Raw genomic sequence first — 22,785 nt, forward strand, 5'->3', positions numbered from 1 at the left:
TACTATGACTTGAGAGTTCCGAATTGTCCTTATTAGTCATGCATCCTACAGACCTAACTACATTTCATTATAAATAAAAAAGCCCCGAGGAATAGGCATTTTTTGAATCACTCAATTCCATCAATTTAATTTTATACGCAATATCGTGTTCCCTATTTTTTGTCTCATTAGTGCACAATACAAAAGACCTTCATTTGTTTAAGATGAAAATTACCGGGTGATTTACTTATTAACTAAGCAGAAGGAATTTGGTCTCATCTCCGCGTTCTAGCAGGGTAGATGTCTAATCTTGGAGTCATTAGAGAACCAAAATAGTGATTTAATAGCAGATGATGTAGGTAAAGCAAACGTCAGCAATAAATATTATGAAAGCATAATGACAAGTCAGTCCATAATCTCCAAGATATCAAGAAATCGAAAAGTAAAATCATTCATAGCGGAAAAAACTTTGTGGTATATTTTCATGTAACATTCCATTTCAACTTCATCAAATCATAAAAAAGAGGGTTACACTGTATCCAATACCCCGAGAACTCTTCGATAGTACCAAATTATATCCAGTAATTTAATGGCAGCTTTCCTGGATAGTGAAAATTTTGATGCAAAGTTGTTAAAAACTCCATTTCAGTAGAGAAGAGGTATGTTTTGGAAGGCTAGCCACTCGGTTTTGAAACTGATACATTCATTAGTTCAAATTGATTTTTGTGTATGGCAGTCAAGCCTTACGTTTCTTGAAAGTAATAACACGTGTGATTTACTACATATGGTATTAAAGACTCCCTTCTTCAGAAAGTTAGAAGTAATGGGATAGAGGGCCGCGTATACCGAACCACCTCTTTCGTTTTTGGCGAACCCGGGTCGTCTTAGAGACCGATATTGGCCATCTTGTTGCCATGGTGGGAGATTTTGTGGGTAGGGTCACGTAGTTCGGCACCACACAAAGTTTAAGACAAGAGGTGTTGAAGAAAATGTGCAGATTCATTGCTATAATACATTAAAGTATACCTAAAGTCGTATTTTTGAAATATTTCTAATATTGACTCTTAAGGAAATAAACCATAGGCGTAATAACTGTTTGATTATGATTCTTCATACATAAAATGATTCAGTATCTTAGACATTTTATAAAGATACATCTGGACCAGTTTCAACGCCTTCACGTCTTTATAAAGAAGGCCACTCAATAACCCCCTTGATAATTATGCATAAGCGTTATAACTGGTCAAACTGTATTGCTAAATAAATGTGAAAAGCTAATTAATGATTTAATTGTTAGAAAATCATTGAGCGACGAAATCGTAAATCATTAGTAATTAATTAGACCATTCTCTTGCATCAAATAGTAACCAATAATTCTGACAATTATGGTCTACAGAGCGTATGCTATAGGGTTAGCTTCGAAAACACGTCTTCTGGATTATATTCTGAAATATCTTTTTGGAAGCAAAATTGCGGTTAGACTGGAAAAGCGCCCACGACACTACCATTTATAGAATCGGAAATGACAAAAGAACCCGGAAATTACAGAACGATATCATTAACAGTCCTCTCACGAAAAAATCTTTAGAATGAGAATTTGTGAGCAAAAGTAGGTCATTCAGATTGGAAGATGCCAGAGGCTACTTTCACAGATTTGGAACTGATTATAACAGTAATTACTTTTTTGAGCGCTGAAAGATAACACCACGAAGTCTGTTTATAATAATTAGTGTCTTACTTTTTCTTATTTGCACCAATCACCATAATTCTAAAATAACCATCAGCAGAATATTAGTCGACGAATATGGGGTACCTTCTCGGATGAAAAAAATATTGAAATGCGTTTTTCTCTAAAGGAATCGCTATGTTTAGAAATATTTGTACTTAATGTCAATAACCAATTCTATTTTTAATTTTGAATGCTGGAATTGTTGGATATTGTCGTCCTTGCTGACCTAATTCCGTCTTTTTTCGTTTCACCGTATCAGAGCGTTGGTAGTATGCTCTAATTTGTTTAGTAGGCGCCTGTATAACCTGCTATGCAAGAAGAAATTTTCTAAGCTGTGGTAGTAAAGGAAGAAGGATTCTCTTGGCTAAGATTCCTTGATAAAACACATGACAAACTTTGTAAATTAGCTGGGCTGGGTGAATTTACTGCTAATTATGGTACATACCTGTAAATAAGCTTCCAACCGTATTGCCATTGAAATTTTCGTTCCGAATATTTAATGTCAGATATGCTCTGAGCTAATAGCTACATATATTATACTGATGTTATGTTTCGAGTTTAGGTTTAATAATGGGATAGATGGACATATTGGACAGTAGCAATGAACTAATAAACAACGTTCCCACCCAAAAAGGTTAAAATCCTCTTAGGAAAATACTATGGTTTCCATAAAACTTGAATGCCACCGTAGCAATTGTATTCACAAAATCAACTTCACAACCTTAGATTAGTTAAAAAATTATTTAAACCTAACCAAACGAAAGATAGATTCTAATTATAAAATCGTAATCTTTTGAGCTCCAAAGATGCGACAGATATAATATTTGAGATAATATCCTTCTCTTGTCTTCAACACTCTGATTTTACATTTTTATTAAGATGATATTTTTGAGAAACACTCTTTGAACGAACGGATTCAGGCTCATTTTTTTCACGATAATATACAGGGTCGCACCCAAAAGTGGTAGGACTGATTTTCTGAAACGGAGCGGTGGAGGGGGGTCTGCCTGGCAGGGTAAGGTGGAGGGGACTCTTAGCAACAGACCGACACCTGAACCTCAGTCGCCTGCGGGCTGTCGTTGAGTGAGGACACCGTTTTTAGTGAAGCAAGTGTTTTGTCCGCGTCGAAAAACAAAATGAATCTGAATTTAGAGCAACGTTATTCCGCGAAGTTTTGTGCGAAACTCGGGAAGACGGCTACTGAGACCCTCGATATGATCAAGCAGGCTTATGGGGACACTGCCTTAAGCCGTTCCACAGTATTTGAGTGGCACAAGTTGCTTAAAGAGGGTATGGAGCTCGTTGAAGACGACCATCGCTCCAGACGGCCGTCGACGGCAAGAACCGACACGAATGTGGACAGAGTGAGGACACTGCTGAACATAGACCGACGTTTAACCTGTGACGAAATTGCAGACCAGTTGGGACTGTCTGCATTCAACGTCAAACGCATGATTTCACAGGATTTGGCCATGCGCAAGGTGTGCGCCAAGATAGTGCCGAAAATTCTGCCATGGGGCGCTCGTCGTCAGACAGCTCCTGGCCAAATACGGCGTTGCCACGTTGCCGCACCCGCCCTATTCTCCCGATCTGGCACCATTGGACTTCTTCTTCTTCCCCCTGATGAAAAGACAGCTCAAGGGACGACATTTTGACTCGATAAAGGTCGTTCAAGAGGCTTCGACGAGGGTCATCAACGGCATCCCCAAAGAAAATTTCCAGCGGGCGTACTGGGAATGGGAGCAACGTTATACTAAGTGTGTAGCAGCTCAAGGAGCATACTTTGAAGGTTATTAAGTCGATGTAAGTATATCGTCAATAAAATTCTTGTAAAAAAATCAGTCCTACCACTTTTGGGTACGACCCTGTATTGATAAAATCTATATTCTCATCGTGAGCATGACTATGGTGTAGTGATTCCTTTTATCGCCACAAATTGAGGTGTTTCTGAAAATAAATTGTCGGTGACTCACCATAACTTTTCTAGCGATATGATAGAGAAATGTCTACCTAATCGCGTGTAATCACCCAATCGATGGGTGAAAAGCAATAATAATGAGTAGCAGGAGTGCTACATAGAATTTGTCCACTTTTTCAGTTGAAAGTGCGCGAAATTTATAGAATTATGGTTCATATCCACGGTAGTAAATATAGTCAAATGGTTATTTATATTTTTCATGGATGAAGGAACGTTATCACTGGAAACGGTCACTTCTGTGATTTTTCACTTCCCCTAAATCCCGAAATAGAGTTTTTCGAAATAACTTCCTTAGCGTTATCATAAAGTACCTATAACAAATCTTTATACTTATCTCTAGTAAACCTATGCGGTACAAAATATACGTTTTGTTGTAGGTGTAATCGTATTTATCTACCTACCGCTAGATTTTTATAATTCTGGGCACTTTTCTTTCCCATCTTTAGGTTTTTTCAGGTTTAAAATATTTTATATCAAAGGCGGCTTTCCTTTGGAGCACCTTTTCTGAAAATGCCTTTGGTCCAAATGTCAATCTTATACAGGAAATGAAAATTCATAACAGAATTGTGAAAAATGACGTTAATTATTCTTTTGTTTCAAATGAATAACTTTGGACATTCCCTTCTTTTCAAAATGTAAACTCGATGATTAATAAAGTCTGATTTTTTATGCTTACATTTTTGTAAAACGGCTTATATTTTTAAAATGAGTTATAACCCAATCTCCAATGAACGAAGATAACTAGTCGTCACAAGTGCGCGGAAAAGTTGTTTTTTTTCTAAAATGCGAAAGCGTTTGGATATTATACCTTTGTTTTCGGAACCAATTGTGACTAAGAAGGTAAAACGCTTGAAGGTTTTAATGTTGTTTATATATATTTTCGTTGGTTGACCCCTACGTTTGGTTTGGCTCACACTTCTGTGATGAGGGAACAAAAAACTCTAATTTTCTGTAAAGCATTATCAGCGTTTATGAGTTACCTTACCCCCGGTAGAGAAGAAAAGTATTAAACATTTGTTCATTTTACAGGTAATTCAATAATTCATGCAAAAAGCCGCTGGTAACGAGTCGCTTTAGTTGCTTTGTTTGAACATATGCTCTCAAATTATACGGTATTTGCCTCAATACCGTACGTGGAAAAATAGAGTACAGTACATGTTTACAATTGAATCGATATACTCGTACACAATTGAATCCGCGGGAAAATTTATAAATGCTATCATGATAGATGAATTTATTTGAATTATGAGTAATTGTGATATATTTAAAATTACCTTTTCTAGAAAATCATCTTTTCGTTATGAATATTACTAATAAATTTGATTAGAATAACACCTTGTCTATTGAATGAAATCGTTCATGTGTGATTAAAAACATAATGTTATACTACTTGATAATATTTCGTATAAATCTCCTTTTCCACGGATATTCATGTATAAGTTAAACTAACTTTCATAATGTTGCCTGTAATAATGCTGACAATATAAAAAAATAGTTCTGAGAATAATGTATCCTGTAGCCTTGGTAATTTGTTATTATGACAATTATTCTTTTATCTGATGCCGCAAGGGAATAGCAGCCATTTTTTAGTCAGCATTATTAACGATGCCAATATCTTCCTACAACGATTCACCTGAAAAAATTATTAAATAACCTTGAAACGACTGCTATATGATGTTAAGAAGAGCCTTTAACTAAAATAAGTATTGAACGGACTGTTTTCTCTCCATCAATATGTTCTACACCGGGCATCAATATTTTACACACCGAAATGAAAATTCTCTTACATTTTCTGTCATTTATTGCCTGGGTGTCTGTTCCGGAATGTTACTTTCGACAGAAATTGAGTGAAATGGTGTCCATTTTTACAACATTTCTGTCGTTGGCAGTAGAATGCCTTGAGGTGCGCAGTTTGACAGCATTGTGAGCTTTTTTCACGTTAAAATGAAAATCGCAGCGTCCCGTGATAGGAACTCGGAACTTCCGTTCACTCTTGGCAACCACCATCCGACTCTCGTGAACCACGGAACGCATCCTATCCCCTCTCCCTTCCCAGTTATTCTGTGTCGATTCCATAATCACCTTAAACGTTCTAGTCGGCCAATATACGTTTCCTTGCGAGGAGTTCGGTAACCTTGAAGATTTTGGTAAAATCGTGGTATTATTTCAAGTCGGTGTTTTTGACGACGCCCAAACGTTAACCTTTAGGCAATTGAGAAACTTATGTAAGTTTTGATTTTTCATAATTATTGAATAAACCGTATTAGTTTAAGTGAAGGAATCATTTAACAATTTTCTTCAACACGTGATAATGACCGAGTGTTAAACATGGTGCATGCATAAAATAATATTATTGGCAGTAACAATACTTGCCGGCCCTGGGGGCGGTAGGTTAAAGTTCTCGTCTGCCAACCCACGTTTCGCGGGTTCGATTCCCACATACTTGTAGATGGTTTTTCCTACCCCGAGGTCTTGGGTGTTTGTAACTGTAATTGTCTGCAATTATATCCTTAGGCGCTTGGCGGAAGTAGACTATACAGGTGTATAGTCTCAATCAAACTCCAATAAAATACGTGAAATAAAAAAAAATGATTTTCCTCGGAGGGGAAATATTCCTGCATCCCCGTCGTTCAGAGGAGAGAGAGTAATTAAAAACTTAAAACTGTGCCGAGATAATATTAAAAATAAATTCCGTTTACATAATAACATTATTGCATATTTATGCAAATAAATTGCAAGTTATAAGGTATGACATTATTGTAAATAGGAAGGACAAATACAAGTTTAAGTTTCAAGTAAAGAATAATCTTATTCCAACCCTCCGGATGACACCTAACAACCTCTTTTTGTCTCAGTAAGTAAGAGTATCGGATGGAGAGTCGTTCTTGACAATCATATGCACAGGTTGACACCCAGGATTATCCGATAACGCCCAAGATTTTGATATGTATCGGTGGACAAAGTAATGGAAGGGCATGGGAAAGGATAATGAGGAAGGAATTACACGGAAGTAAAAACTAATCTAAAGAAATGACAATGAACTAAGAGATAAAGATTTGATGAGACGTGCGTAATATGAAATGCATCGTTGTTTCATTTAGAAAGTTTGTCTTTGAGGAAAGAGAAGAGCAAATGGTTTTGCATTTTTAGGTGCTGGAATCGGAAAGATGTTGAGAATTTTTAAGTGTGAAGATTATGAATTCATAGGTATTTGATATGATTGTCAAGCTGATAAAGTTGCAGGAAATGCGTAGAAGGCAGGAAAAATGGATGCACGAGTATATCATTTTAGGGAGAATAATGTTAAGGACTGTGAAAGCAGTGGTAGATAATATAATAAGAATATAATGTGTAACGAGATTTTATATTTATCGGCGGTACTACAGGAGCCCGTAAGGATGTTTAATTGCATTTCGAAACCGTCTTGTTACAGATTTATTAAAACAATAATGAAAAATGTATCATTGTTATTTATTTAAAACTATCTAAGGAAACAAGAAGCGGAATATGTGATGGACATTAAATGATGAGTCTAGTGTCATATGCGTCGAAAATCTTGTCGCGAAAAATCAACTTAAGAATATAGTCAATGATTTTAAGACAAAACATCGGAAAATCATTTTGGCTTGAGAAAGAATGGAAAAAAACACGGAAGTCATAATCTAAGGGTACTGATGGAAAATAATTTTCAAGACCACAATCAGAATGTGGCTTTCGTAAACTTAGAAATCTTTAATAATATCAAGAAGAACTAGCTTCAAATTGCAGGAAAAAACAGTAATGGGTTACAGGACAGAAGAACAAATCCTTAAGTACTATGAAAGAACTAAGTCGAAAAATTGTCAATGAAATGCGAATGTAGTGAAAATAAATAAAGGATGTAGATGAGAATGCATTGTCTCATCAACACTCTTCTACAAAAAGCAAGAGGAGACAAAATAAGGAGCCTAAGGATTTAAGAAATGGGGCAAAAATATATACTCGTACGTTTTATTATTTCTTCTTCACGCACACGAAATCGGAGTAGTTGAGAGCCCAAAGGATCTTCAGACGTCATTGAATAGATGTACTCTCGTAGGGACTTACGAGATAAATAAAACATGAACATCTAAAAAGCTAAAATCGTAATTTACGGACGAGGAAATATGCTGACGGATGTCCCGTGAAGAGGCGAGAAATAAGAACAAGTTTAATGTTTCACCAGCCTCAGAAGAACCAGGATGACATGGGATGGAAGAAACTCCAAAGGATGTCTATCGGAAAATAGCTCAAGTTAAGAAGGTGTTTACCTCGAAGAGGCAATTATTCTGTTCAAAGGGGATAAAATTAGATTTAACCGTGTGTTGCGTGAATGTTTTCGTGTGGATTATGGCACCTTATGGATCAAAGATGAATAGACTAAGAATAACTTAGGAAAAATAGGCCATAAAATAGTAGAAGCCTTCAAAACCTAGTGATAGAGGCGGATGCTGAATTTACGTTGGATAGCTAAAGTTAAAAAAGAAGGTGTATACAGAATGGTGAAGGAGAAATATGCAATCTGGAGAACAGAAGATAAAAAAAGAACCAGCTGGAATTGTTGCACCTTGAGACTCATTGGATTTATAAGGAACATAATAGTAAGGCAAAGAGAGGATAGTGATCACCAGTAAGACCGAGGGACAAATACGACGTCCAAGTGAAGAGGTATATTAGACAGAAATGCTATCAGAGTGCAAAAGAGATGTATCATTGCAAAGATAATGCAGCAATAAAAATTTTCTGATTGAAATACCGATGAAATAATATCAAATAATACTATTATACTATTCCTATCTTTCATAAGTGATTAACAGCCAACAAGATACATTGCTTTTTATGATTTTCTGAGACCATTACGAGATACTTTCAACTTCCCCAGTAGAGCTTATATACTATATGCTCTGTCAGACCCATTTGAATTGATCCGATCCTTCCTTTGCGCCTCTCCTTAAATACGAGTGTTTTTTTAATGGAAATGCTGTGAATTTTTATGCATTAGGGATTTTGACATCATCACAAATCCATGCAACGTCCATCATAAATAACGATTTGCCACGCATATATAACGTTAGCAATCATTCAGAAAACTTTTTGATTATCCTCTTGATTCGGTTGTTATTATAATAAGCATTATTAAATATGCCGACCCCGGTGGCGGCGGGGTAACGTCCTCGTCTGCCGTTCCAAGGGTCGCGGGTGCGATTCCCGCCTGGGTGAGTTTTTCTCCACCTAGGGCTTGGGTGTTTGTAAATGTGATCATTGTTATCGTTGTTAATAGTTCGATGTAAAGGCCAAAATGCGCTGTTTTCGGACTTATACTGAATAAATAAATAAAATAAATAAATAAATGCCATCTACGGAAGAAAATAAGTTACATATTGGTTCAATGCATTAGCCCAGGCCATCAAAATAATAAGAAAAACGTTTGGCGATATTCGTGGCAAAATATTTTCGTTGCATCTGTAGTGTCGAGTCAAAAAGAAACTCCATGATCTGCATTATCGAATGATAAGCAAACAATTTATCTTATTCCCAGAACTTCGATTTCAATCGAGAGGATACTCATATTCCTTGGTACATCGTAGAAGAAAAGAAATAAAAATAAAAAAATTGGTTATAATTTTTTAATACATGCAGCTGGCGGTACAAGGATTCCAGAAAGAATGGTATGCATGGTTTAAATAAAAAGCATCAGTAATAATTTCTTCCGGAGGTGTGTGTGAAGAGCTGAATTCAGACCGTCGGTTAAGTGTCAGCATGGTCGCAGATCGTATTGGCATTGATAAGACGACAGTGCCACTTTATCGCTGAAAATTTGACGATGCGAAAGATTTGCACTAAACTCGTCCCGAAGATGTTGGCGGACGACCAGGAGCAGATTCGAACGTCTGGTTACGAAAACTTTCTGCAACGACATTGCGACGATTCCCCAACCCCCTTACAGTCCCGACTTGGCACCAGCCTACTATTTCCTACTCCCAAAAGTGAAATCCTCCCTCAAAGGACACCACCATAGGACCCTAAGTGCCAACAAAGTTCGCGTACCCTTAAGGACCTTCCTGAATCCGCCAACCAGGGAGACTTCGTGTCGTGGAAAAAACCACTGGCAAACGTGAGTCGACGCTCAAGGGTTGTGCTTTGAAGAATTTTGAGGCAGTATAGCAATATTTGAAATAAATCTATTTTCCCGAAATTTTTCCCAATAATTTTTATACAGACCATGTATACCGAAGCGATGGAGGTATGGGTGCGCAGAGCCATCATGCAGAGTCTTCCTTAGCTTTCAAGGCAGTTGAAATTTTGTTCTTCGTAGGTAAATACAATATGGATGACAAAGTGGAACCATGCATTTTAAATCAGTGTTACTTAATGAACACAACTTTGGAATCGATGAAACTTAATCGATGGCTGATGATACGAAAGAGTAAATTGAATTAGTGCATGTTTTAAAAAAATTTGAAACATGAACTGCATATATTGTAAAGAATCACTAAAGAATTATTTTAATTTGCTTATTTTTATATGAAAAATCTTACTTTTCATTTCTAGAATTATTTACGCCATCTCAATAGTTATCCGCCTTTGCAATTAAAGCAACAGTACACTGAGTCGAATTTTCTCATTTTAAAAGTACAAAAATATTTGCCACTAACAGTAGCATGGAACACGCCGTTTTCATGCACTTTCTACTTTTAAGCACTCTCCTCATTTGTCAGAAACATCGGCCAAGAGGGTCTAATTCAATCAAATTTTAATTTGAATTTAAAATTTCTTGATCCGTTCCTTTTCCACTTGGGTTTGATTTTGAAGTTTACCAGGTAACTGTCGTACAGAGAATTAGTCGGCGAGTAACACTGCGAATTCCGAATGATAAAGAGACGTTTAATTGGATTATGCTCATCGTGAAATTTATATTGTTTTTCAGAGAGCACGACGATGCTCAACTCAATCTCCTTTGGAGGCCAACTGGATACAACTGATTTTGGGCGTTCCTGATGAACTCCAGCGAGCAAAGCATTCGGCTGTAATGATTTTTATAGCAGTCATATTGTACGGGTCTTATTTAAATCACAAATTTATCGATTCATTTCTATTAATAATTTACCAAATATTACTTCTGCACCATGAGAGTTGATTAATTAGGTTTTAATAGGAGCTGATTAAGTAACTTTACTTACAGCCTAACTGGGAAAAATGTAAATCTGGTATATGGAGCAACCGGAAGGTGGCTTTAATTAGTATTTCGTTTAGAGGTTGTTCTTGGACAGCCACAAAAAACTGCCATACATCCCAGGGCATTTAAGAATTCTATTTCCTAACCTGCATCTACATCTGAAATATTCCTTATATTTTTCATATTTTCTACTTCATTTATGCAATCCAAAATGTGTACTTTCTTCCTCCATTGGGCCCGTCTTTGACACTCTTGTACTTACTCAACAACTTCTCATTCACCCATTTTTCTGCCTCCAAATTTTGTACAACAACATACTACAATACAATAGTCTCCTTCCCTGTTCCAATATCAATTATTTTCTTCTAAGTACGTTTTCCTATTCAAATCACTTGGGTCCAAACTCATTCTCTCACATTAAGAACCAGTTTTCGGGCCATCAAAATTCACACTCCCCATTAAAACCTTCACTATCGTTTAATCGAGTCTCCGCGTTTCTGGTTGAGCCATACGAAATGACATAAATCAATGTAGAAAACCTCATTATTGGAAGAAATGATAATGCAAAATATTCCCAATTTATTTTTAACGCATATAAAAAAACATCGTACTCCTTTTTCAGTCAATTTACATTGCGTGACTTACAAAGAACTCCATTTCCCTAAGGCAGACGGTTTGCAGTCACCGTCCATTTGTATTTTTCTCGCCTAATCTTTCTACACTGTTTGAAAACTTACTTTAAGAGCAAGACGACTCGAATCGCGTGAGGAAGCACGTGGGTTTTTTTATCCGAAGCTTCGTGACGCCTTGCACTAAAGCAAATCCCACTTAATTCTGACCACAGAGATCAAGTACAGCTCGACCAACATGAAGTTTCTGATCACAGAGCATGATTACCGACTACCCTTCTCTATCAAAGGGTTTTAAACGTGTGCTCCAGGCGAGAGCTTTGTGTAATTCTATTACCCAAAGCGATTTTCGTCATTTGTTTCCTTTACGGATATATCCACTCTGCCTCGGAGTTCGTTTCAATGATTTTTTATTGGATTCTGGCTACATTTTCCCAGGATCTTAAGTGAATTATTCTTGAGAAAAAAGAGCGGGTACGGTCTCCCAAATCATTTGCGAGGATACAAAGGTATTCAACTTTACAAACGTTATCAAATGAGTTAAAGAAACATTAAAAATGCGAGTTGAAGCCCAGCAAAAAGGGCCGCTGATTTAAAGGAATTAAATAGAATTGGAAATTAAATGGCGACTGCTACTCCCACAGAAATTGTCTTTGTTGTAGCTGTAGTAGCTTAAGGGGAGGAGACCAACAGCTGAGGTCATATGCGCCATTAGGGTTGGATGGTAAAGGAAGAAGGGTGGAGAGAAACCCGGCGCCAGGATTAGCCTACTCTTATCGAAAGGCGCCTAGGGATCCGTCAATCTGACGAACGGCGTACTCACTTAACGTTCTCTCCACACAGCACCACGTTTAGTAGGGATCGGGATACCACTGAAAAACATCTGCCGACTCGGAGATTCAAACCCTGGCCCTTAGTGTGAGAAGCCAGTGCACTTGCCACCGCACTATTCTGATCCTCAATTTTCTTCATATACGCTATGACGCCAAAAGTTGTGAATGTAGAGGAAAGTGGGAGACTCTTTGTTATTAGGGACGATATTCATACGAGTGTTCTCAGCGAAGTAAGCGTACATATGTGGAAGACGAGGGAGGTATTTGGGGAAAAATAGTATCTTTTTCGACTTGCGCGTATTAGTTCAGGAGTTGAGGATAAGTCAAGGGAGGCTAATGAGAGACGGTGGGGATAGAAAATACTCCAAAAGGTTTGGAATGATATTTTAATGATCTGGGTGAATTGAGAAGGAAGCAACGTAGTATTAGCAGGCGGGAGGAAAATGCTAAGTGGCTGAATGCGGAAATTTATCAATTACTTACTAATTTCTGCGTTGATGGGTGCTTACTTGTAGAGAGTAGTCGGAGGGCAGTTAAAGAGTCTAAATCCTCGGGCCCTTGAGAGTCGCTCAATTGCATTAAATCCTACGTCTCCATGATATCACTCTTTTTTCTTAACTCTTACATACATATCTTCAAAGTATTCTGCCATGATGTCGTCGTATCACTTCTTGAGGACACTGATTCGTAAATGAATTCCTCGATAGACACTATCACTCCACTTCACGCCACTATAACCTCCGTGTAACACTCCGCGCTGGAAGCAAAAGTATTTTTTTCCCAAGAAGTTGAACAAATATTTGGAAAATAATAGCACTATACGAGAAGCTGCACTTAATAGCTATGCGTTTCTTTAAAAAAAATGAAGGGTTACTCGTACTAGATTCTCATACACCATTCCGAGTATGCCCCCAGAATCGATACCAAAGACCTTTCACTAAAAATTTCAGAGCTGCGCAGGAGAACTTATCCCTATGCAAGCATTTCCTTTAATGAAGGATAGACACTGAAATAGATTCCTATTCAACAGGTTCCTTGAAACAGTACTAAATTACAGGTCCATTTTGACATTAGTCCTCCTTGACCACATGAGTCATGTTGTGTACCGGTTCATGTGGCCGCGGAATCGAATGAGATTGTGTTCATTTTTTCTTTCATGCATTTCGCGCAATGTTGTCGGAACGAAATACAAGTGTCTCCCAAACGGGAGCGGATTTCTCTCTCCAATGACGCCCCCTTGAAATTGGAAATCTGGTCGCTTTCTCTCTAGCCCTGGGCCTCCATTCGATAACGTTTCGAGCAATGCGTTTCGCGGGAAGTAATGCGCGCTGTTCTCATAATTGCACTTCACGCACGATCTGCTTCCTGGATGTAAAACGTTGAAGTGTGAATTTTGACCTGAAAACTGCGTTATCGATTTAAACTCCTGGCTCGGGAGGCTAGGCAATCAACGGTCTCGTGACGATTGCCTAGCGATGATATATAACGCGACAGATTTACCCTCAAAAAAACATATTTCGGAGAAATTGTTCCACATTTTTACTTTTATGAACGAGTTATTTTAAATTTGCGTTATTACAACGTGTTTCATTTGGAGCCAAGCGCTTGGGCTGAGATAAAACATGAGGATGGTTCAAACTTAATTTTTCGTTTTTTCAAACGAATTTTCGCACCTATCCGCGCATAAATTCTTCATGGACGAAACATCGTTAAATTCACGGTCACTGAAGTATATACTCATATCTTTTATTAAGTCTACCAACGGTGCCGAAAGTATAAGGGAAATTAGATAAATTTAGAACGTAGCGGAAATTTTCTCCGCTGATTGTTAACAACCACCCCCCCCGCCTATTATAAGAGTTTGAACTTAAAATATTGGAAGTCGTTAAATTTAAAAAAAAAACGTGGAGATCCGTTTATGTTCGGCAACTAAAATCGATGTTCAAAGGTGGAAAGGGGGTGGGGTGGCCGATATTTATTTCATCCAACGTCTCTGCCTGGGAAAAAATAAGCCTTGGGATATGAAACTAAAGTCTATCGGTCGATTGAGATCACATCTGGAGCAGCCTGCCCCATTGCGCTCAATAGGCACTTAATAGGTGATAAAGATATAATCGTTTCATGAAATTTTTTCAACGTTGGATGCTCTTTTCAGTTTTAATGTAATATGTAACTGAATTGGCTCTAGATGTTTCTTTCTGCCAAAATTATTGCTTTCTAGATGGCTATAACCCATGAAGTGTCGCACACAGGCGATCATGCTTCCCATGTCCTTGTTTCATATGGAAGGATTCGTAACATTCATGCTAACATTTTTTTTGCCAGTATTAAGCCGTTTCCAATAGAAAATATCAAATGACACACAGTGAAAAAAATCAAACAATGAAGTAAACTTATGAAACGCGTCTATTAAGCCTCGTGATTTTATTTATAATCTTTTATCATAATGTTAAATGATTTTCGGAAGAACTAAAGCCCATCAATTGACAGGTAATGAAGAAAATGCTCCTATTTATGCACTTGTTATGCTATCTCATTCTTTCAAGAATTTTGAAGTACATACCCATGGCTTCCCACATTACCCATGGTGCTATGGTTTCATATTCTCAATTATTTGGTCTTTGTGCAAGAAATTAATTCCCTCTTGAGTTGATGATATCCTTGATTATGATTCAAGATATCATAACCTACATTTCATAAAACAACCAGACCAATAATGAGAAAATCTTATAAAGGTCATCATCTATAGACTGCATCTTATGAGTAATTCATTATTAAGAGAATGATCAGAGTCAATCATTTCACCATATAATCATTTTATTCAAAAATATGGCTGGGGAGTGAGGGAGAGGGTTTATCAAGTGTGTGGTGGATAGACATTATTTGGGTTTGATGATTTTAAAGGCCTTTCATTTTGGGCGATTTGGGCTGGGCTAGAAAGTTGTTGTATAAGGTTTGGAGGATGTTAGATACCATTGATTTGAAGGGATCATATGGATATTCAAAGCCAGTTATCAAGTGGTTATTTATTATATTGTGTGGTTACTGAAAAAAATAGAAGCTTCCAAAATCACATTTTGGAGGTGGATGCAGAAGGTAAAAAATAAAGTAAATAAAAAATGACAAAATATTCAGAACAGCAAATGAAGTGAAGGCCATACACAAGACAGAATAAAAATGACAAGAAGTAGATTAATTGGAGTTGGTTTTTTTTTAAATGTAGTGAAAGGGATAATTTTGAAGATAGTTCAAAGGGAAGGAATATAAGGGAAAGACCCCTGAGGATGCCCAAACGACAATAATCTAGTGAAATTAAGAGGAACACAAGAACTGCAACAGTGTTAACTTGGATAGAAAAATAAACGACTGCATTAAATCAATATCTGAAAGATAAATGAACAGATTAAGTTAAATAAATGAAGTATGGCTCTGATATGATGTGTACAGGATATGTGCTGTGTATTAATCTATGAAATTTGTAGATTTAAACTATTTAGATTTCATGAAGCAATGACATAACTTCTGGTAAAGTGAATTATTTATGAAAATGTGCATAGTCAGTAACTGGAAGGTAACTGCCAAATGTGTATTTACATAGCATTTAAATCTAAATGAAAGAAGATTTTTTTATATTTTGGTATACCTTCATATGCACATATATGCCTGTATACTTCCTGTAAAAAAATACTTGGCTTAAAGTATCTGAAGAACTGTTCTCCATATCAGTCAGCTTCATTAAAATTTCTGCATATGGCATGAATGCTAATCAATTGATTTTGATGAAAAATTTATTTTGCCAAAAACCATTGAAATTTCAATACTTGTCATTGAGTAAATAAAAAACATAATGTTCAATGTCATACTTAATTAGAGCTCCTTCTGGGGGTGATATGAAGTAAATGCAGTACATTCATTATGCATGAAAGCATCCATCTTCAGAGTTTTTGACAAAATGATTGACTTGACAGACAGCAATTTCATAAATGGTTCCATAGAGCCATAGGTCATTAGTTGGACCAAAAAAGACTATAGGATACGTTGATGACCCAAGAAAACAATCATCTACATTAATGTAACTTTCAGAATTTTTTCTCTCTGATATCTCCATTATTTCCATTCCACAAAATCTTAAGACCCATTTACTATGCATGTAACAAATTTTGTGAAAAATGCAATGCTCTCATGTATATAAGCTGTTAAAATACTTTAGAGGTCGATACTCAGTATTTTTTTCATTTTTTTTATTAAGAAACTGAGGAAATTTTGAAATTGGGTTATGGAAGAAGGATTTTCTCTTTCTTATGCTCTCTTAGATATTTCCTTGTACACAGTAATGTAGTTAACCATGGAATAAATTAATTCAGATTGCATTGTGTAGGAGAGAATTATTTCAAATATATTATCTTCACTGAATTTCCGGAACAAGGTATGCGATCACTCTTCATAACGCGTTTTCAGAAAATAGTGCTAAAGATTTTATGAACAGCAAAGGTTAAGGTAAAGCTTGGTATTTTAATGCAGCTAAAATATCCTAATTTGTTGGCCATAACAGTTTCATGAGCTACAATGTTATTCTGTTTCAATTGTAGTGACGTTACGTATTTAATTGTAATTAATTCTATTTCAATTGTACATGTATACGTATTTCTCTCAATGCGACAACACTCTCACTATTGCAGTCTGAATGATTACTCATTTTTGAAGCAATGGTGTGAAGGTATTGACTCATGTCCTTCAATAAAAAAATAGAAAAAATAACATTAATCCGATTACATTTTATTCCATTAAACTGAAGTTCTAGAAATTGTTCATACAGGAAAAGGAATAATTTAGCCCAAACTCGACGAAGTAGACTTGTTCTATTTGTGTTATTCTCTATGAAAATATATGTACCCCTTATATGCCAGTAGGCTTAAGACTGCTTAATCATTATTACAATGGGAAATTGAATTGGTCCATATAGTAGTAAATCGACAAAAAATATTTAGATAACTTTCATTATAATTTTCATCATACAAAAATACATATTTTTATATAAAATAATTTCTTTTTAAAAAGTTTTGGAAAATTCTGACCCAAAAATATCAATGCTCTTATGAATACATATTTTACCCATATACTAGAATGACAAGAATATGATTTCCCAAATGCTAGATGCTAAATATTTATAGCCTTCATTATTTTATTCCTTCATTCATAATGCATGACATGTTAATAATTTCCAGAAAAATGAAAAGCAGTGTTTATGTTATGTTTTTTATTAGAAATTACATAATAATACCATAAAAATTGTTTTGCATATTATTGAATACAAAACCAACCCTTTTTCCAAGCAATGGTAATTACATGCATTAAATATAAATGTTGGAAGAGATTAAAATGAGTATCCCATTTACTTTGCCATTTCTTATTTTCTACTCATCAGGTGTATTTGGTGGGACATGTTCCTCCAGGTGTTGAAGAAAGAAGTGCCAATGCAAAGGAGCCACTCGGGTCATTCAAGGATCGTGTGAATCGACGGTATCTGCACCTTGTACGAAAATACTCCCATGCAATTGTAGGGCAGTTCTTTGGGCACCACCACTCGGATTCCTTCAGAGTCATCTACAATGAAAATGGTATGAAGACTTTACACTGTTTACTAAACCCTTCCTTGACATTACAATCTTTGATTTTGTCAACCCTTTTGTGAAGTGTTCAAAAAAGAAATATCAAGATGAAAATATCCAGTGAAAATGATATTAATTATGATTTGATAAGCTAAGTGAGTTGAAATAGTAATTTTTAGTTGAAGTACAATTCTAAATTTTTAGCCTGTGACATTTTAGTGAGCAAAATGAATTATGGATGGTAATACTACCTTGATCAAAAATTTCCCGGAATTTATTCAGAAAATTAAAAATACAAGTTTATTCATCTAAATCTATATTGTCCCCTTCAAAGTAATCCCCATCGACTGCAACACACTTATGCCAGCGCTTGATCCAATCCTCGAAACATTTTTTATATTCGGTTTTCGGTATGTCCATCAGTGCTTCCTGCGATTTTTCCATTACTTCCTCTCGGCTGCTAAAACGCGTTCCCCGTAATGGTTTTTTAACTCGATTGAACAGAAAGAAGTCACAGGGAGCCAAATCAGGTGAATTCGGTGGCTGTTGGATGGTATTTGTTGCATTTTTCGTCAAAAAATTACGAATAATGATAGCACTGTGCGACGGTGCGTTATCATGGTGCAAAATCCACGAGTTTTCTGCCCACATTTCTGGTCTCTTTCGGCGAATTGCTTCACGCAAACGTCTCATAACGCCCAAATAATACTCTTTGTTTACTGTCTGGCCTTCTGGCAAAAATTCATGATGCACTACACCGTTGTAATCCATGAAAACCGTCAGCATTGCCTTCTTTTTTGACTGAAAACGACGTGGTTTTTTTGGTCTCGGCTCATTTGGTGAACGCCATTCACTTGCCTGATGTCTGGATTGCGTGTCGTACTCATAAACCCACGTCTCGTCTCCAGTAATGATCCTTTTGATGAATGTGGGATCGGATTCAGCCTCGCAAATCATGTCTTTTGCGACGTCAACACGGTCTCTTTTTTGCATGAAATTGAGGTCTTTTGGAACCAACTTTGCTGCTACACGACGGAAACCCAAATCATTAACCACAATGTCTTGGGCGGATCCATAGGCAATGTTCAAGTCCTCCGCTATTTCTCTGATGGTTAATTTGCGGTTATTGACCAACATTTCTTTTACTTTATCAATTTTTTCACCGACTTTCGATGTCGATGGTCTGCCACTGCGTTCATCATCTTCGATTGACTCACGACCACTTCTGAACCGCTCGTGCCACTGGTAAACGACCGTTTTTTTAGAGAATCGTTGCCGAAACACTTTTCCAACATTTCCAACGTCCGTGCGCCACTAAATCCGTTTTTTACGCAAAATTTAATACAAGTTCGTTGTTGCAAATTTAAATCCATTTCTGAAATTGTAAAAAATCGCCAACACACACAGAGATAGATGTACTCTTGGCTACGTAACTTTTGCAAATGTCAAGTTATGACACTAAGATTTAAAGGGAATATCCACAACAGATGTACCAATTTAACAAAAAAAACAGAACTCAAATCGGAACGATGGGAGCGCCACACGGTGGTTATTCCGGGAACTTTTTGATCAAGGTAGTATATCTTAGAGGATTAGCCATCCCATCTCCAATTCGCTCATATTTATGCTTATTGGAATCAACAGTCTTTTGAATCATGCATCAGTTAATACATTTTCAAATCAAACTTATAATTTGGCATGGCAATAAGTGATTTTATCTCTGTTGTGAAGTTAGAGGTTATTACTATATATTTTCTGTGCTATGGTTAATTAAGCATAATTATGTTGTGAAGGGAGCACAACAAGAATTGTATGTTAGATGTTAATTTTGGTTCATACATATCAATATTCTGAAGAATTAAGAGCTTAGGCTATATTATTTGTATATAATTATATTTTAATCCTAAAAGTTGATAATTAGTAGAATAAATACTGAGGATTTAACAGTTATAAATGAATTAGCCTTTAAAGTAAGCAAAAATGGCTAAATATTATCAATACATCATTTTGAGGTGCAACTTCACACCTGTACCGTATTTTTACTTGTCAAATATTGTTTAAGTTGAATTCATTGCTTCTTATATTCAAAGGAATTTCTCATTTGATAGGTAAGATTAATACAAAACCATTTAAATAGAAATGAGGATGGGAATATTATGAGTTTCTATTAATCAGGTGTTTCCAGTTCTGCTAGAACTAGTTGAAAAAATAAGTCCACTCTTTATACATAGTACATGATGAGCACCAACATTGATCTTTAATCATTACAACCATTGCAAAATACATGATGTTTTGCAGTTATGTTATTATTGATGTATATCAATCAATTGTTCCATTTTCAGGATTACCCATATCCTGGATGTTCATAGCACCCTCAGTAACTCCTTGGCGCACACCTGGAGGTGCCAACAACCCTGGAATACGGCTTTACAAGTTTGATACTAATACAGGACAGGTTCTATTTCCAGTTTTATTCTCTTCTTTTACACAATATTATACTGTGACATTAATATAATTTGAATGCATAAATAAATAATTATGTAGTATTGCTTAAGTACACATGGGTGGATAATGAAATTGTATTATAAATATTTTTCATCTTTCTCTATGGATTAGTTCCTCTAGAATTTCTAGATACATTTGTGCATTAAATATGTCATATAGTAGTCCTAAGTAATTAAATTTTAGGGTTTTCAATGCAGTTACCAATGGTCAGAATACCTCCACTAAATTAAAGTTGCTCCATTTTTATCACACCCATCTCTATTTATGTTAACAAGTGGATTTTTCCCAAATTTATGTTAGGATTAAGATGCTATTGATAACCGAGGCCAAAAGCTAATTGCTATTTGCTAATAAGAAAGCCTAATTTTCATCCTCTCAGATTACATTTATTTGTGGTTAGTTAATGTTTTTTATGGTATCCTTCTCCTTAAATTGTACACTCTATAGGGAAAGTGGCACAGTCAGACTGTGCATTTCTAATTCAGATAAAAAGATTCTAGGTTTTTCCCATGAACTTTTTATGTTAATTTCATTTTAGGCTAGTTTTTGATACTTCCAGGGACATAATTTAATGTGTTAATCCCTTTCACTGCACTTATACTTGAACTCATTGCCTGCAAAGTATTTCTAATAATGGTGACATTGGATTAATACATGAAAAAATACCAATAAATGTCATTAATTTTTAAAGGTTACATTAAACATAAAATAAAATGTGGTGAAATACTAAAATAATTTTGTGCAATAAGAGGTAAAAATGATTAAACATGAAGGCTTTTCTAATGGGCATAAATGGACTAAATTACTCCATTGAAAATTACAATTACCTTTATGTTATACATGCCTCTCTGTTAAAATAAAACTTTATACATTTGTAACTCTGGTCAAGACATAAAAAATTTTTATTTTTAAATTCTATATTTTTAAATTTCCTTGCATTCATTTCTTATCAGGTGATGGACTACGTTCAATACTACCTTGACCTCGAAGCGGCCAATAGTCTTGATAGTGCTGAATGGAAAGTTGAGTATAACCTTACATCATTCTATGGCTTGCCAAATGTATCAGCTGCATCCCTACATGAACTAGCTGAAACTTTCCTGATGGCAAATGGACCGACCACCAATGTTGAGCCACAACCACCACCTCAAGAGGAAACTAAGAAAAGTGGAACTACAGAATCTCTGGATGTACCGCTTCCAATAGTGTCACCAATGCTGGGTGTCGACCTGTTTGAACGCTATTATCGTGCCAACTCAGTGAGTTACAAGCAGGGAAGTGGTATGTGGGGTACTTGCAGTGCAACATGCCGCCGCGGGCATTACTGCTCCATCACCCAGGTCGACTACAGTGACTTCCAAGACTGCATGGATACTCAAGTGGCAGTCATTCAGCCAAGCATTGGAAATAACCTGTCCTGTAAAACATTCATGTTTTTAGTCCTCATCTTGCCTCTCATGTAGTGTCGTTAGGCCAGATAACTAATTTTTTCTATTCTAGGTGGATTGTTAAACTTAGGTAAGATACTAATCTTTCCGTGTGACATAAGGTTATATCCTTAGTTTCAGTATTAATTTAAACTCTCTTTGATGAGTTGCATTTTTTCTGTGGCTGTGATCTAGCACTTCTGATTGCAAGTATCAGAAGGGCTATTTTAAAAGGCTGATTAGTGACACTACTCCATGTTCTCAGTCTCTATTTATCTCTTCTGTGCCAGCGGAGTGAGACTGCATCTGGATTCATTATGTTGAAGTAGAAGATGTATTGGCATTAAATGTTGAAAATGCCATGTGTTTGTGTGCTGATGAGAATATTATGCCAGAAGTCAGTTGGCATAAATGTATATATACATATATATATATATGTGATGAAATTTCTAAACAATGAAAATTATCGCAGTTAAAAACTTTTCTCGAAGAAGAGTTATGTATTTTCATGCGACCTATCATGTTTGAACTCATTAACGGTCAAGGAGCGAGAGAATATTTTAATAATATATTTTATGGCACATTTGTTAATTTACACCAGAGGAGATGAAAACATGCAATAGATTTAAATATTGATTAAGTATTGTAAATAATTATACCAGTGGTATGTTTATGCTTCATTGGCTGAGAGAGTTACTTTTCAGCCGTGACCTGTCTTCTATATTCATCATGTTGTGTGAAATGTTTCCAAACAACCTGGGTGTAAATAAACTTGAAAATTTTGGCACTAATTCTTTTTAGAAAGTACCCAAACCTTCAAATTAAGCAGGTTGGAACCAGAATATGTGACATGATAGGTAACAATTTTTGGAACTTCACTTACAATAGAAGCTCATTTTTT

The 22,785-nt window shown here is 36.0% G+C and overlaps 1 protein-coding gene across 1 annotated transcript in view; it reads left to right on the forward strand.

Annotated features, from left to right (window-relative positions):
- The window catches only part of LOC139700865 (acid sphingomyelinase-like phosphodiesterase 3b), a 505,549-nt gene extending 483,164 nt beyond the window's left edge, over positions 1 to 22,385 (forward strand). Inside the window, exons 8-10 of the mRNA XM_071599300.1 lie at positions 17,769 to 17,961; positions 20,295 to 20,407; positions 21,411 to 22,385. Of these exons, the coding sequence (XP_071455401.1) occupies positions 17,769 to 17,961; positions 20,295 to 20,407; positions 21,411 to 21,920 (816 nt within the window). The 3' untranslated portion in view covers positions 21,921 to 22,385. The remainder of the gene's footprint in view (positions 1 to 17,768; positions 17,962 to 20,294; positions 20,408 to 21,410) is intronic.
- Positions 22,386 to 22,785: the final 400 nt, after the last annotated feature.

This window comes from Hetaerina americana, unplaced genomic scaffold (assembly GCF_022747635.1).
Source record: "Hetaerina americana unplaced genomic scaffold, ioHetAmer1.1.p SCAF_11, whole genome shotgun sequence".
Lineage (NCBI taxonomy): Eukaryota > Metazoa > Arthropoda > Insecta > Odonata > Calopterygidae > Hetaerina > Hetaerina americana.